Source organism: Athene noctua, chromosome 4 (assembly GCF_965140245.1).
Source record: "Athene noctua chromosome 4, bAthNoc1.hap1.1, whole genome shotgun sequence".
Lineage (NCBI taxonomy): Eukaryota > Metazoa > Chordata > Aves > Strigiformes > Strigidae > Athene > Athene noctua.
The window spans coordinates 29,105,882-29,123,901 of NC_134040.1; the positions used below are offsets into that span (position 1 = coordinate 29,105,882).

At 39.4% G+C, this 18,020-nt stretch overlaps 1 protein-coding gene across 3 annotated transcripts in view; it reads right to left on the minus strand.

The window, feature by feature from the left end:
• Positions 1–219: 219 nt before the first annotated feature.
• The window catches only part of GABRA4 (gamma-aminobutyric acid type A receptor subunit alpha4), a 39,053-nt gene continuing 21,252 nt past the window's right edge, over positions 220–18,020 (minus strand). For all 3 annotated transcript variants that reach the window (XM_074903822.1, XM_074903820.1, XM_074903819.1), the window contains one exon: positions 220–1,796. In XM_074903822.1, coding sequence (XP_074759923.1) covers positions 1,263–1,796 — 534 coding nt within the window. In that variant the 3' untranslated portion in view covers positions 220–1,262. The remainder of the gene's footprint in view (positions 1,797–18,020) is intronic.

The following is an 18,020-nucleotide window of genomic DNA, read 5'->3' on the forward strand; positions in this document are numbered from 1 at the left end:
CCATTCTGGTGAAAACAACATTTCTGATCAAGATTTCTATCACGTTTAAACTATTCAATTCTTTAATAAAGTTGCCTGCTTGCATAGTGCAATTTGAGCCACTAAGAAAAGCACCTATCTATGCCATAGTTTAAGAGAAACAAATGAATTATAAACTATTTCTTCCCCAGGCTTCACCTAGAAACTTTATTCTCTTACTTATGTCACAGCATTCCTTCATAAAAGAGTGTCTCTCATTCACTCAAAGATGTGCCATAGCCACGCTCATCAAAGCATAGGAAAAATTTGTTTTGCTTAATTTTAAGTCACTTTTAAACCTCAGTTGGGGGGTGGGGTGGGGGGGGAGGCAGGGGAAATATGTGTTCAAATGAAATCAGATGAGTGTGACTGACAAATATGGACAAAAATATAAACAAACCCCAGAGCATCCAAGGAAAGAACAAAGAATTCAAATTTAAAAATTGAACATTGTGGGCCTGGTCTTCATCTACCACAACAGATGTAATTAAGGAATAAATCCACTCAAGCTGGTCAGCAAGGTCAAAGAAAAATCACACACTTAAGATCACCTTACCAAACAACAAACTCCAATTTTGAGAATTACATCAGATTTCAGATTTTACAAGGTTCACTCATTCTTATTTTGAAGTGAGAATTTCCCAGGTTGCAACGCAAAATAACGCCTAGTAAAAATATATGGAGCTCTACAACTCCTTTGCATAACTTTTCTGGAGTTGCACTCTCCCCGGCTGGACTCTCTTTGCTTTTTCCATTGTTCATTTTCTTCCCCTCATTCTGCCAATTTTAATCTAGCAGGGAAAGTCATTTTCTAGCAAGCACTGTCAAAATATTCCAGACATGGACCTTGCACTCCAAGAATGCAATGCTGTGTCCAGACAGCAGTGCTGCATGCCTCAGGGATCTGTAATAATCAACATGCATATTCCTAGCAGTCAAGATGTGTTCCACTGCACAGCTATGCACCTCTGCCTTTGATTTGGTTTGGGTGCGTGTTCCTCCCAAAGGCAAGTCTGTCTCAAGAGACTGATGGTTCACTGCTAGCTGAAGGGAGGAAGACAAATCTGTTACCTATTACTCTGGTAGGAGTTAACTTATTATCCCCAATAACTCCAGCCTTTACAATGGGAAAGTAGCACACAGCTTTTATAAATAAGAATTATTGACCTTTTTAAACAGTTTCAAAAGAAGAAACTCTGCATCAAATGTGAGTATAATTTAGGAACTACTACATAGCAGCAAAACTACATTAGACTTTCCGATTTTTCCATGGTATCCTTGGATAGATACACCACCCAGTAGACCATGTTAAATGCTCCAAAGGTAACAGGAAATAAAATGCGTGCATATTTGTCTATCTTACTCGTGCCAGAGTGCGAGGCAGGGGGAGCAGGTGGTGTGACAGCAGATGGCTTTGCAGATGCTCCTAATGTATTAGGTGTGGTGGTCTGAATCTGTTCCAGTCTAGATCCAAGCAAGTGCTGAATGGAAGGAGATCCAGCTGTGGCATGCTGGGATACAAATCCAGTCAAAATTGGGGTAGAAGGAGGAGCTGGAGGGGTAGCTCTTGCAGAAGATAATGTCTCTGATGCATTGATGCGTGTGAAAGGGTTGGGACTTGATGCAGAAAGGGAGTGGGGTGTAATGTCAGAAGACCCCTGAGCTACAGAGAGAGGCTGGATGGAGCTGTGCCTTGTGTCAATTCGGCTCCCACCATCCGCTTCAGACTGTACTGTGGCATTCATTCTTTTCCTCACATTTGAATTGGCATCTGTACTCTGCAAGTTACAAAAAAAAAAAAAAAAAAAAAATTAGTCATTCTTAAAATAAACACTTAAGCAGAAGCAATGGAAACATTATAATCAAGCACTATGAGAGCAATACTCACAAATATAACCAGTAGCTTGATCCTGAAGCACAAAGATACCGCATGCTCATGAAAACAGATTTAATAGCATACAAAGTGATAAACAAGAGTTCCTTTTACCTGTGCTTGGAATACCAGGGTGAACACATCTGATGAATCACACTCCATGTGCTGTGGTGACCTATGTAAACTTAATACCATGAGGCTAACAATTCTTGGGTTAGAGTCGGGTTTTTTTCCAGGCTCATGCTCAGAACAATTTTTTCTGATGGTTACCTATTTTTCACTTATTATAGATGCAACTTACCAGTCTGCTTTATATCTCCAGAACAGAAACTACCATATATTAGGAACTCTAGCCTGTCTTCTAGAGTGGATGCTATTAGAATGGAAGAATTGACCAAACCAAGTTACCACATTGCTGCTTTTTCAGAAATAAAGGCAGTGCTTTTTCACATCAACCACAGGCAATACACTCTGCAGCTGCAATTGAACCAGTGAATAAATCAATCTTTCATCAACTACTCCTTTCTATTAATTAACTAAGAAAAGTGGTGAATTCTCCATCACTTGATGTCTTCAGGCAAGTCTGGATGTCTTTCTGAAAGATAAACTTAAGCCAAATAGCACTTATTAGAATGGATGAGAAACTGAAATACAGATAAGGAAGTACAGATGGGAAATCCAGCAGAGTTCAATATTTTACTGACTTCTGCGAGTGGGGCTCAGGCTCTGCCTTTCTTCTCTACATTTAAGAGGAAGCCTAACACCTCCTGAACCTCCTTCTGGAAGGGTACCTGAAGAACAGACTTTTGAACCTTCAGCCCTGCACCTAAAATATAATATAAAACATACCATATTTTAGATATAATATGTGAATATATTTTGTGCAAAGACTCACTGCTTTCCAAAAGGCAAAGACTTAATGGCAGATAGGGTACAGGTCTAAATACTGGCAGGACCAAACAATGCCTTATATATCCAAAAGCAAATGTTGTGCACCTCTCTGATGATACCGTTTCCCAAGCATTGCCCTGCACCACATCTACTGTGTGTCTTTGGCTCCCCTCTCCTTCACATCTACCAGAGAACCCTGCCAAAGCTCACAGCACAAATAAAAGGGAAAGTGGGCAGCGATCTCTCTTCCCTCCTTCATCCAACAGCAATTCTCTCCAGCTAAGTGCTAGAGCAGTAAAAGAGAACAACTTGGGTGTTATTCAAGGTGCTAGTACCTTGAGTAGTGAGAAGAGTGGCAACCATGTCTGTCTGGTGCACCAGTTGTGCTTAGCTGTTTTACTTCAGGAAACAGAGAAATGGGAGCTGAAAAAATAGTTTTAAAAAATCAAATCACTTGACATCTCCAGTACTCCCATCATGGCCAGAATGCTGGTCCCAAATCCTGTTAATTGCAGTACAAATCAGTCACTGGCAATACTGCTGGCCTGAATTTATCGCAAGCTGTCAGATCTATATGCCAGCTCATGGCTGATGTATTTGCCACCTCATGGTTGATCTATCAAAGAATCCATCTTAGGTTTCACAGTTTTCCTTCCTGCATAAAACCATGCCAAACCCTTTTATTTATTTTTCTGCATCTGCAACCCAAAGAAGCAGAGGACTGGAATAAACACCAGAGGAAACTGGTATTTCCTGAAAGAAACACTAATCGTACTGTTTGAAAAAGAAGCCTGAGTCACTCTTTGGGAAATGCAGAAGTACACACAGGTGTGCAATTTGGATACTTTCACACTAGGGTTGTCAATGACTCAGGAACAGTAAAGCATCTTTCAAGCCTGCTAAATTGAAATTACAAAGTACAGTCAGGACAGGAGTGCATTTACTAGAGACTTGGTACTATGTGACAGAGTACTGCATGTTACTTGAAGGCTTGCAAAGCTAAGCAGATGCAAGTCATTGATGCTCGATGTAAAAAAACAATAGCTCTGTGCTATGGAGAAACTGGAACTAGAGTCATTGAGAGGAGGAGAGTTTTACCTTCTATGTGCAGATCCCTGAACAACCTGGCTTTGCTCAAATAAGATTCTCCCATCACAAAGCTCTCAAGCAGCACCTGGGGAGCAAAAGCCCACAGGCTGGGACAGGTGTTGCAAAGTAGATCTGCACTGGAACTAAGACATGTCTCACCTCCCTCTTGCTCTCTGCCTACATTAGACCAGTAGCTTAGAGGTGGTGGTGCTGGAGAATAGAAGTACCACATCCTCAATCACTCCAAGCACAACCATGAAAGAACCCAAGAGTAGAACAGAAAATTAAGTGCAATTCACAGAGACATCATTTAACACTCCTGCTCACTTGTACTGTCACCTGTTTTCAACAGCCACCTCAGTACCCTTCCCTTCTGTGCATGAACCACAGACAATGGTAAGAGATAGGTAACAGCCAGGTTCCTTCTCACATTCCAGTCATCTTCATTTCTTTTGTAGGACCTTGTTTCCTTCAATACGTTTGTATAATACCTCCTCTTTCCCCCACTTCAGCTGTCATCCAAGTGATCAAACAAGACCTCTTGCTATTTAATCCACTGCTCATGTCCCATTACAGTGTTTACTCTAGAATAAAATTATCCATACTATTTCAAATTGTCAAAATGCATAACCATTTAAAAGTCTACTGGCATTCTTGACACCAATACATAAAATTTCCCAAACTTCAGGAACCATAAATTTAGAGAGAAACCCAGTTTCCTCGTAAGTATTACAATGTACACACAAAGCCCAAATAGGTAACATTGTAAGATATCACAACATCGCACTGCATAACGAGCCCCAAAATTACAGGTACTTTCTTGTTAATTCTCTGGAAACCACCTTCTAAAAACTGAGAACATGGAAATTAGAAACTGTATTTCTAACATGCTTCACAGACAACATATTACTGAAAATGGTTATTCTTGCATAACGTCATTGTAATAGTTTGGACTTGTGGACCTTGTCCTTGAAACGTACTGAAACAAGTACTTTCCATGGAGAGAAATGTTATGTTACACACAGAAAGGCAGCAGCTTTGGCCCTGCTGGAGCAGCCTGTTAACCATTAATACTCACTCTAACAGGGCTGGGAGCAACTTAAATACTGGAGATAGAAAATCTCCTGAGTCAGTGCTTAGCTCCAATACCTGATGCACCTCAGAAGCCCTGTCTCAGTGAAACACATTCCAACTCCTGTCTCCGGTGGGTTTTGCAGAATCAGTGTGCAGCAGCAAAACAAGAGGCAGGCAGCCTGTCTCGCTGCTTCCTTTTTTAACACGGCAGCTGCATCACTCCCACTGTGAGTGGTGAGCACCCAGCTCTGTGGCTGGTCATAGCTAAGCTGAGTGCATACTCATTGCCAGGGTGGCCTCGCCAACACATTGCCCACCACATCCCCTCACATATTATTTTCTTCCACTTGCCTTACTCAAGACTCTATCACGACAATAGCTCATTCTCCTCCTTCAAGGCACTCAAGTGTCTCTTCTTTTTGGTTTCTACAGTTCACAAGTTTCTAGCAAAAATTCTTGTTATTGGTTGTATACATATGACTCCTATATATTTCTCTATTCAATGTTATAAAGATAACTCATTTCTCCCTACATTAATCTATTCCTCCTCTGTAATGATGCTATCTCACAAGTCTACATCATCTGAAGATTAGTGCCAACGTCACCAATAAAAGTATTAAACAAGGCTGATTCCATGGCCAAGCCTTAACAAACCAAATACTGTTGACATCAACAGAAGACAGGTTAACAACTACAATGTAAAACATAGTAAAATGCAACATCCAGTTTGTACTAAGCAAAACACTCCACATACATTTCAGCTATAACGCATACCCCTAGTAAAAAGATATTATGATAATGACAATCTGACCAACAAAATTGTATACATATGTAAAGCACTGCTTCCCAAAATTTTTTTACTTAGCCTTTTTAAAAACAACAGCAAGAAACACAAACCTACTGCCTATCAGTAGCTTTTAGTTTGGAGGTACTGTTTTGGGTTTGTGTGGCAAGGTTTTGGTATCAGGGGGGCTAACAGGGGTGGCTTCTGTGAGAAGCTGCTAGAAGCTTCTCCTATGTCCGACAGAGCTAATGCCAGCCGGCTCCAGGATGGACCCACTGCCGGCCAAGGCTGAGCCCATCAGCGATGGTGGTAGCACCTCTGACATATTTAAGAAGGGGGAAAGAAGTTGCTGCACAACAGCAACTGCAGTCAGAGAGAGGTGTGAGAATACATGAGAGAAGTAACTCTGCAGACACCAAGGTCAGTGGAGAAGAAGGGGGAGGAGGTGCCCCAGGCACCAGAGCAGAGATTCCCCTGCAGCCGGTGGTGCAGCCCATTGTCAGTCAGGCTGTGCCCCTGCAGCTCAGGTTAACAGTTAACAGGTAAATGGTGGAGCAGATCTCCACCTGCAGCCCAGGGAGGACCCCACTTCAGAGCAGGAGGATGCCCGAAGAAGGCTGTGACCCATGGAGAGCCAGCACTGGAGCAGGCTCCTGGCAGGACCCGTGGACCCATGGAGAGAGGAGCCCATGCTGGAACAGGTTTGCTGGCAGGACTTGTGACCCCGCTGGGGACTCACGCTGGAGCAGTCTGCTCCTGAAGGACTGCACCCTGTGGGAGGGATCCATGCTGAAGCAGTTCATGCAGCTGGTAGGAAGGATCCACATTGGAGAAGTTCGTGGAGAACTGACTCCTGTGAGAGGGACCCCATGCTGGAGCAGAGGAAGAGTGCAAGGTGTACGTGTGATGAACTGACTGCAACCCCATTCCCCATCCCCCTGTGCCGCTCAGGGAAAGGAGGCAAAGAAAAATCAAGATTAAGGTTAAACCTGGGAAAGAGAGGAGTGGAGGGAAGATGTTTTTAAGACTGGGCTTTATTTGTCATTATCCTATTTGGATTTGATTGGTAATAAATTAAACTAATTTCCCCATCTGTTTTGCCCATGACAATAATTGACAAGTGATCTCTCTGTCCTTATCTCAATCCATGAGCCTTTCACTACATTTTCTTTCCTGTCCAGTTGAGAAGGGGTAGTGATAGAATAGCTCTGGTGGACACCTGGCATCCAGCCAGGGTCAAACCACCACAGATACCAAAAAAAAAAAAAAAAAAAAAAAAGAAACCAAATTAAAATGCAATCCAGGAACTGGAGGGATTATCCAAGTAGATTCCTTTCCAAGGGCAAATCAGGAAACCACTCAATTATCCTGAACCAACAGAGAGCTGCTGTGCTAGTCCAGATGGGGCTCCACAGGAAATATCGAGTCCACATTTTTTACATTCTCACTCTAGACTGAGAAAGGATCTGATTTTCTGGAGGCATTTCAGTGAGATTTTCAGGAGACATTTAAAATGGTGTAGCTCAGGAATGTAAAATGGGTCTGAAAGCCACCACAAAATGCAATATATTACAGCATGCAACACCAGCCTTAATATATTTGGTAAAGATTGTCTTTCTATAAACACAACTTGCTGCTTACATAAATGATGCCTCAACCTCCCTTTGAAACAGCCTATCACTCTGACTTAGTCCAACCAATTCCATACCTCACAACCACCACCAAACAAGAAGTTGTAAGTACCTTGCTTTGTTGTATCCTCCTTCAAGAGAAAACCTTCTTGTTATTGATCCTGTCAGGAGAATTCAGCCTCTGAACCTTAACTGGCAGAAACACTGTGGATGAGATCTTCAAAATCCTGGGGGATCTCAGAGCACAATTCCTGTCCATGCATAGAAAAAGTTCTCAAGAGCTCTGATAATAATCTAAGAATATGTATTTTGTTATAATTGTGGGATATCTTCCTTAGATAAAGCTCTGTGGTTGGCTGGGATATGTTAATGCCAAGAACCTACAGCATCAATCTCCTATTTGATTTTTAACAGCCAAGACTGGCAAAAGTGAAAATGTAGGTGAGGGCACTAACAAAGCCAAGCAATTGACCAAACATAGGGAAATGTGGCCTCCAGTCTTTTTCAGGAGACTGATAATCACTCCACCTTTCTAGCCAAATTAATATTTCTTTAGTCCATACAAAAAAAAAAAAAAAAAAAAAAAAAAAAAACCACCACCAAACCCTCAGTACAAGAGGTTTAGAAGGCTCCCATCCTATGCATAAGCATACTTTACTGGAGAGGCGGGGGGCCATAGGATAGGACTGGAGAACCAGAGATTCAAATTTTCAGACAAATTCTGCCATACAGCCTGCAGTATGCAAAATATTTACTGTATTTAAAAGCATAGAGATCTTGCTTTAATTTTAAGCATCACATGCTATTTTGCACGGTTTTTACCTTTAAAAGAAATGAAGTGGGGAAAAAATACATTCAGTATAAATTCTTCCTATGTAAACAGGCCTGATAGAAGATGCCCTTTTGCTAGTCCCAGAGCAGAAATTTTATTTGACATGAAGATACGATAATGAAACCAACCTCTTTGCAGGCATGTGTAAAATGTGGCAATTAATGCTGTATCCCTTCCTTGACAACTGGATTCACATGCAACTGACCATGAATAATACAATGAACGATGCTGTTAGCATACTTCAGGATAGATTTATACAATATATTGTTGAACACTGTGGCAGATCTGTGGAGCAAGTCTGATGGTCAGCTTCTATGACAGAATGTACAGAAAATCTATTGCCAAAAATCTATTCATAGATCATTTGCTTTTCCATTTAAGCTCAACTTCGATGGATACTGCTGTTTACTGCTGCACTAAGAGGATACACAAATATGAGTCAATCTAAACTCTTCAATATTTAACAAGGTTTGCACACTATAAACAGCTGCTCACATAATGTGGAAATTCAAAAACTTTCTCTAAGCCTACATAAGCCTTGACTTGAGCCAAAAAAAAAAAAAAAAAAAGTACTGGATTGTTTTGTATGTATTACTAGTTTTTGACAAGCAAGCCAATTTTGCACTTCAATGAAGTCAAGATTGCAAATTTAGCATGAACTGAAGTAGCGTGCAGCAGCTGAGCTGAGATTCATGGGAAGGAGATCAGCAGCACAGCAATATACAGTACTGAACTGACAAACTTAGTCATCTTGTTGCAGAACAAAGAGAGCTGGTAACAACCACTGCGCATATTCCCTACAATAAGGTCAACCTGGAATCTGTAAACAAACAAGAACATTAAAAGTCACATGCCAAGTCCTGGGGAGAACACAGCAATGATAAAAGTGATTACCAGTGCAACAGGCAACTTTATCCTTAGAACTGTACTTAAGAACATAAGCACTGAGAACACTGTGAACTGTGAGAAATTCTCATGTTGGTACAGCACTGTACTGTTACCTTCCTCATACAACTCAAGAGCATCTTCCTATAGCCTGTTTAGTGCTCTACATAGCAATTTTAAATCAATCTCTGCAATTTTAAATTACTTCATAGTTTTCATGATGGATATGTCCTGTTGGGATGCAAATCCAAAATAAGCAGTTCCTACCACCTGAGCCAACAGAGAACCCGTAGTACTCAGCACTAAAAATCCACTCCATAGGCACTCTGGCCACTAGGAAGCACAGCCATCAACTGCTGATAAACAGGTACACATTAAAACTAGGGACACATATTTGCAATATAATTCTGAGGTATTCTTCTAATCCACCTCAGCACTCTGAAAAATAGCTCAGCAGTACTGGGGTTGGATATATAGACACTTCAGAAGATCTGCATCAGCTTTATCCTACAACAGACCTTCACAGCAACACTGTGCAAGGTCCCTGTGCTGCTTTTGCACCATTTGTTTACTTAAACAAAGAGTTCATTGCTGCACGTCAACACATTTTCCAGATCCTTTTTTCTTGATCTTTGACTCAGGGTATCACTAAAGGTGTATCTCTCTCTGGGACAAAGTTGGTACAACATTTAAAACACTAGCTTCTATTTTCTCAGGGATAAATTCACAGTAGAATGTATAAATCACAACATCATCATCTGGTACCAGTTCTAGCGGGAGAGCGCTAACGCTTCAACATCCAGCAAGCAGCTGTCCAAGCTGGAGAGAAATACCCTGGGTACATTCACAGCCTAAATTACATGCCTTTTCAGGAGCAGCCATCCAACTGTACGCAGTGCTTTCAGCTCTGAGCTCTCTTCTGAAGCTAGATAGCCAAGTCACACTGTAAAAAGACTGTCCTCCACAGTAACCCAGCAACCAGGATGGGAATACAGGTTTTTCCTCTTCTCCTATCTGCCCTAACCGGTGCAGGAACATCAACACAGGCTTCCCACATCTCAAGCGCTTCCCCACCAGGCTACTAGATATTCTAGGACAAGTGGTCCTCATTCCTTGTTATAGACGTTGCACCCTGCATATTTCAATCTCACCCTCCCATTGCAGTGCATGCACAGACAAGCTTGCTCTAGAATCAATTCCTCTCCTTCTCCCTGGCCTCATATAAATTATTCAACAGAACAAGAGCAGCTTCAGTAGGAACTTAACATCCCATGGATGACATAGCAGTCTGGTTACTAATACAGTTCTTCAAGATGGAAGGGATAGGACTCCCATCTGCTCAGACCACTCATGGGGTTTGTGGAAGGCTGTATCCAATAGGCATGCTGGCCATTCAGATAAAACAAAGTAGATATTTTTCCACCTAGGATGCATGGCAAGCACTTTGGAAGCAGTAAGTCAGTTCTGTACATGCCTTCTCAGGGAGATTTAGTAATTAAGCCTTTAGGTGTCTAATCACCATTTCAGATATTTAATCAACCTAAGTAAAAAAAAAAAAAACAAAAAAAAAACACCACAAAAACAAACCACACCACAAAAAAACAACAAAAAAACCAACCCAAAACCCTGAAAAAGGTACCACAATCAAAGCATTTTTAAAGTTGTACAGAAGAATTTTGTTTATTACAATAATCAAGCATATAACAAGGAGGTGTTACTATAACTAAAAAGTGAACAGTAGATAAACATCTTTATGCCTTCGATAATGGCACTATTAAACTTTAAACTTTCAACAAGATGCAGGTAAATTAATACATAGGAAGGTCAGTATGTGCTATATGAAAGCATAGGTTTCCTAAATTGGGAGATCTCAATTAAAAAAAAAACTCATGCAAAATTGGAAGTCTTAAGGCAACCAAAAGTCTGGCATTACTTACTGTTTAGCTGCAACATTAAAACTGTTTGTGTTGTAATTTAGTAATATTTTCCTATTAAATTCTACCATAGTGTTTTTTATCCTTACCATTCCTCCCTAAGAAAACAGTCTGTTCTTCTGGGAGGACATTATATAGTCTGCCAAATTCAAACCATTTGACATTTACCAAGGAAGTAGCATGTTGTCATCAGTGTAAATAATGCTGCTTGTCCCAAATCCCACTGAGTCACCATATTGCCATGCTGATAGCAAATGCACAATTTGGAGGAGAGATCTACCATGTTTTACTACTATGTTGTAGAGCCAGTCAATCAAAATTTTACTGGAATAGTACTAGAGATTTTGTTTTGCCTTAAAGAGCCCTGGAATATAACCAAATAAAAACTCCACCTGCTACTAAATACAATAAATTGTAGTCCATAGCTTTAGCAATGCAAAGACCAACGCAGTTTATTTGAAGAGGAAAAAGTGAGGGTAGGTAAACTGTAAGAGCCAGTCCACCATCCAAGCTGCTCACTTTTCAATCTGACTCATGTGATGGGAGGGGATGGGAGGTAAGAAGAGCACTCCATCTTATGTTCCACCATTAGACAGGCCTAAATGTGCACAATGTGGAAGAAAGGTGAATCCAAGGTTATTAAAGAGACATAAATTAGAAGAACCTATTCTCAAAAAATGAATGCCAAATTTATGCCAAATAAACCCATTCCCCTGTACAGTGCTTAAGACATACATGCAAACGTATATGTATTTATATGTAATTATGTGTATATATGGTTCTCAAGCACTGGTGTGCACAATTCTTAGAGATTTTATTTATATCATGACAAAAGTGAAAGAACTGAAAAAAACTACAGGGTGGGAAAAAAATAAATCTATTAGGATAACCAACTGTGGAGGTGCTCTGTATAACATCTATGAAAGGAAGAACAGCAGCTGTTTAGGGATCAAAGACCTTCATTACTTTCTGTATCTTTCAATTTTCTGTGACCTTAAAGCTGTAGTTAAATTTGCTTCAGTAGTTTGCTGAAAATGCCTTGAACACTCATCGCCTTGTAGATTTTCCCAAACCTCTCAACGTTTATTTCTTCTGACTCCAATTTTCCCAGTGTAAAAATGAAGTCAGCTAGAAATCTCACACAGCTGTGAAGCTCAATTGCAATTTGATGTCACTGGGTTCACCAGTATTGAAAACTCTTTGTGGAGGGGAAACAAAACTGAAATGTAAATATAAATACAGAAAAAGGTTTAAGCAGAAAATATGAAGAACCTTATATTCAGAGGCATCATTTGATACTAATCATCTTAGGGAAAACTATAAAATCCCTGATAATTTGCATTGTAAAAGGTGCTAAACAATCTGAAAATCTTACTCCTGTCACCATACAGGTTTATTCTGACTTGGTGTTTCTGAAATGCTACTACATACTTTTTGACCACTTAACATTTCCCTCTACCAAAAAAATAAAAAAAAATTTTTTTAGAAAAAAGGAAATTAGATCAGTTTAAGACCTATCGTAATGCCTGCAACTTATATTAGCATGAAAATAACTTTTATCAGGAACATGTAGTGTTTATTCTAATGATTAAATCATAAGAAATATGGGGGTTTGGAACATGGTGGGGTTTTTTTCCCCGGATCTGCACAATGAGAAAGACATTTTACATATTTTTAGAATTAAAACAATGGGGTTTAGTATTTTCTAGAATAACCACTTGAAAGATTGACATTACTGAGCTATGCTTTGGTTTCCCAAAATAAAAGTCTTATCCTAATACCGTTTAAATTAGTCTTCCAGTAACTACGGTACATACTGGCAGGTATTTGAGCATCAGATTAATAACAGACAAGCATATCCCTCATACTCCCTTGCCTGCTATTGTGGTAGCTCATTAGAATACTTACAGAAAATTGAAGAGTGAGCAATTACCACATTTCCTAGTAAGGGTTGCAGGAGATAGCACTCCAGCAGAATTTTTTGTTTAGTTACAAATCAGGTATTGAAATTAAACTCCTGGGTGGGGTTGTGCATTAAAAAAACCACACACACACACAAAAAAAAACCAAACCACCACACAAGCAAAAACCTTTTCCACTATCAGTAAGAATAAAAACCTGACTCCCCAACTTTGAATTCCAACACTTTTGTTTATCAACACACAGCCATTTTTTACCTTCATAATAACTGAATTCAGTGGAGTTTACATCACAGTTAAACTCGGTCAGAATCTAATAATTATGCTGCATACTACCAGCAATTACTCTGCTCTCTTTGCAGTAGTCAAATGTTTCTACTTACATTGTAAATTTATACCACAACTCAACCATGTTAAAGGTAGAGCACATCAGGACCAAATTTTTTAATATAGCATTTTAATTTGTGCTATTTAGAAAGATTTACTATGTGAAATATTTAAAAAAACCCAAAAAACATTTTAAATTGCACATCCCATGTTTATGCCCCAACTGTACTGTTTGAGCATATATTTAGCTTTATACATTGCAATTAGTGCTAGTTGCTGGGAAGGACTAAGTCCAGCAAACCAAGTGAAAAAACAAAAAAACCCCACAAACAAAACCAAAGAAGCAATTGCAAAAAGGAGACAAAAACCCCACAAAACATTTTACCTGAGCATCACAGCTAATAAAATATTTTAAGAACCATTTTGGATCTATTCTATCTTCCGGTATCCAAATATTGAAAGTTCCCACTAAACCACTGTAGCCTCACCCCAGACAGTCATTCTCTCCTATCTTTCAAATAGCGTTCAGTACAAAATGTGCCACTTGTTTATGATCTGCATCCACTTTCTTCCTACTTAAAAACAAAGCTACCATATTATGACTGTAAATCATTGACAGAAAAAATGTTGACTAATGAAACTAGAGCAACAGAAAATTAACACGTCAAAGAAATTATTCATGTGGCACAGCAGCCTCCCTTTGTATGTCCTGTCCTTATATTTTCATTAACTCTATGCATTTCTTGAGCCTGAAGTCCTTCATTAGGATCAGAGTTTTAAATGCCAGTGCCCTAAAAAAACCCAAACACCCTAGGCAGTGGAGAAGTAGTGAAGCAGCAAAAAATTATTATTGTATTTAAAACTGAAATGCTGTTCCAGCTGCAGGACTATTCAAGACACACAGAGGAAGTAGGCTGTGCATCCACATAAGGAGTCCAGTAGATACACCATCACCATGTGGTCCAAGTACCTCCATTAAGATCTAGATATTCTTCAGGTAACTTCCTCCACATATAAGGGACGTGGATTTAGCTCTACTTCTCTATTTGCTGGGACAGGAGTAGCTATCATTCTACTAGTCCAAGGAAGAAGCAAAGAAATTAAGTGGTACTACTCTAGATCTGGTACATTTTATGCACCTCTGTCCATTACAGAATACGTCTACATATTAAAAAAGTTTTGATTCAAAGGCTAAAATTCCCACTTTCACTTACAGTATAGGCCTTAGACACAAGAGGGTATCTGCATCTGTTTCAGCATTAATCAACTTTCAGGATTAAGAACAAAAAAAGGACACACACACACTAAAAAAAGAAGTATCCAGCCTATGGCCTCTGGATTGTACCCATCAGAATATTGGCCGAATCCTCACCCTGGAAGTCATGAAACAGGGCACAGAGTTGAGCAATTAATGTGGCTCATGCCCTCGACAAATTGTTCTAGATGTCTATTCACCAAAAGCTGCCAAAGGATCCCTACTTTCCTCCCACCCCCGTCATGTAACTTAAGGTGTGTCCATCATATGGCTAAAAGGCAAGTACTTCATATCACAGAAAATACATCTTAATCACATGAAAGCACATATGCAGGTTGCTCACATGACAATGCTTCCTGTAAACTTGTCAGGTACGTGCCAGTCACATACCACCCCAGCATGGATGCTCCTATTAAGCAGAGGAGTGTGCACCTACATGGTAGTGAATAGTTTGACCCTTGAGTTCTCCCATTGGATGCTACAGGGCTTACTCAAGACAACATGACATTTAACTGCCTTCAGAAAAGAGGAAGAAAGTTTGAGTTGCTGTCCACTTATGACTGAGTTTGAAGAAATTATTCCATTCAAAAGGTTCATTTGAGTTGACCTGTTACTTCCAAATTTTACACTCTTAAACAGCTGAGGTTGAAGCTCATGTTAACAGTGTTCAGGAGCCTATTTTTGAAGACAATTTTTCAGTAGCATTCTTCATCTCCAAAAGGAGTAGATCTTTAAAAATAAACTTAATGGGAATACAGTAAAAAGGAAATAGTGCATGAGCGTAAAAATAGGAGTCCAATAACAAACTATAAATCATGCATTTCCATCACTGACTTGCAACAACATTTCTGCTTTTACTTTAGAAAAGAGTTCAGAACATTTAGGGACAGGTTCATTCTTTCTAACCTGAAAGCGTTTTAGCTTGCTCCCAAGACAAGGAAATCATAGGAGACCACCGTGTAAGTCATCTGTCTTGGCTTAGATTCTAGTACTACCTCACTGTGTCTGACAGAAGGGAAGTGAGGCTGTCCAAGTCCCTTGTGAACTCAAGGCAGATCTCAAACAAGTTTGGGTCCTACTCATGGGCTGCCTAATGCAAAACTTCATTCCTCCTTATGAAAACACGTTAAATTTGTATCAGAAAGTTATAGGCAACAAGTAGAAAGATTTTAAAGGGGGTGTGGGGGGGGTGTGGGGTGTGTGTGTAAAAAGAGGTTGAATAATACCATAGCTAAAACCAAACCAAGTGACAGAGGAGCACACACTGCATCTGCAGGCACTACATACTCACTCCTGCCACCCCCAGCCCACTGAATTAGCTCAACACAAGGATTTTTATTTGCTGCAATCGACACATTCTGATTACTTAGCTAGCCTCCAAAATTCATTTAATGCTTACTGTAATCAATATACAGATCAGCTACACCCATCATGTGGCTCAAAAAAAAGTAAATATTACACAAGAGAATAACTTAGAAAAGCATATAGTCCACATTTACTACAGTAAAGATGTATTGATGGTGGTGAAGAAATACATAACATGAATGAACACATCACAAGTCATTTGATCATAATGACGGGAGTTGCCTTTGATCCAAGACAACTGGAAAAGTGGTTTTCACTGAAAAAAACAACCCACCACCAAGAATTCTAATTAGCTTGAGTAATACATGAACTGTTTCAATACAGAAAACCTACTTTAACTTTATGGTCAGAAATTGGTCACACACATACATGTCAAAAAAAGACTTCCAATTACATGCAATTTATCTTTATTTTACTAGACTTTACTATTAACATACCTAACTTCTAGTACTATTAAACAGTAAAATTCCCATGTTCTACAGGGAATCCAGTTTCATAGCCCAACTTGCTCCCTCCTGGAATCCCTCTAGGACAATCCCACATTACTGGAGAAAAATAAATACATATATAAAAATAATCAAATGCACATAACCATCCAATGAATAGTGCAGAATCAACAGCCCATAAAATGAAACCTCATTTAAAAATATATCACCTTTTTTGTTTTCCTTAACAGCTTCAATTGCTCTGTATTTTTCTTGGTTTCAGGGGATCTATACAGATGGATCTCAACTACGAAAAGCCAGGGCAGCCACCTGTATGTCATTTCAAGGCAAGCAAAAGTACAGGGCTAACGGGCATAAGAAAGGGACCTCCCCCTCCAATCAGTAGAAAATCCAAAGCAGGTTGCAAATGGTGAGATATGCACCAGAAAAAACTATAGGGCTTAGGTATTCAGGCATCTTCTTTTCCAATTTATACACACTTCCTCCCTGGGCTAAGTGAAAATTTTTCATTCTGGAAGACTGGCAAATTCAGACCAGGCAAAGTCTGTTTGAAAAAAGTTTCAAGTTTAAAATAAAACTTCTCCTTGAGCTCTGGCAATCATATTGCTAACAACAGAATTTCTAGCACAGTAGTGGCAATGTAGTACAGACTTTTTTTTAAACACTAACTGGGTTAAGAAATCAAAGCCTCCTATTTAGATACGGAGATAAAATGTGTAGTCTTCACATTAAAAAACAATGCTTACAGATTACATACTACAGTCAGGCTATTGTCCTGCATGCTTTGTGCACCACACACTCACAGGGAAGCTGAGATTCTGTTATCTCTGGTAAATCAGCACTGATTAGACAGTATATGTGCAGGAAAAAAAAAAAAAAAAAAAAAATCACATGCATAAGAAGGCTTAAGAAAATTCTAAATTAGTCTTTTATAAGAAAAACGAAAAAATTTAAGGAGAGGACTATATTACATGTCAGGTTGGAAAGCAGAATCTAACAGCCATATTAGCTTCTAATGAATTAGAACAGTAATATTAGCTTCCGCTCTGTGCACCAGGAGACCAGAACAGAAGTCATCCTCTAGTCTTGAAAAGGACTGCATGATAACTAAGCCTTTGTAACAGTACCTGTAGGCTCACCCTGTATGTCTGTCCTGGAAGAGCAAAAACTCAAGTCTTAGTATAGGCATAATTAGACAAAAAGCCACAAAAAAAGGTAATGGTTCAACGTAGAATCAACTTTATCACTCACTCACATGTTCATAACATTAACGTGTAACCCTTCAAAAAAGCAGATTCCTCCCTTGAGTGCTTTCAAAATCCCCAAACCTGTAAGCACACTACCGCATTTATCACAGAGGTATTAATTAAGCAGTGGAATACAACTGTTCGTATCTCATTTTACCTAGCTTTCAAGTTGGGTGAAGTTATGTGTGTTCTGTTGTTGCTGCTGTTTAAAAAAAAAAAGAGGGGGGGGGGAGGGCAAGAAAAAGAGAGAAAGAGAAGTTTCTCCAAACCATGTGTGTAAATGGCTAGGCATGATACATGATACAAGACTGACTTACAGAAATTTTGACCATGAATCAAAACAGTTTTGTTAAGCCTCCGTGATTGCTACCTGAGAAAATTACTATTTTTACTTTTGTTTTCATCAAATCTTATAAATAAGCCTAGGATTAAATTATTCTTATGTAATAT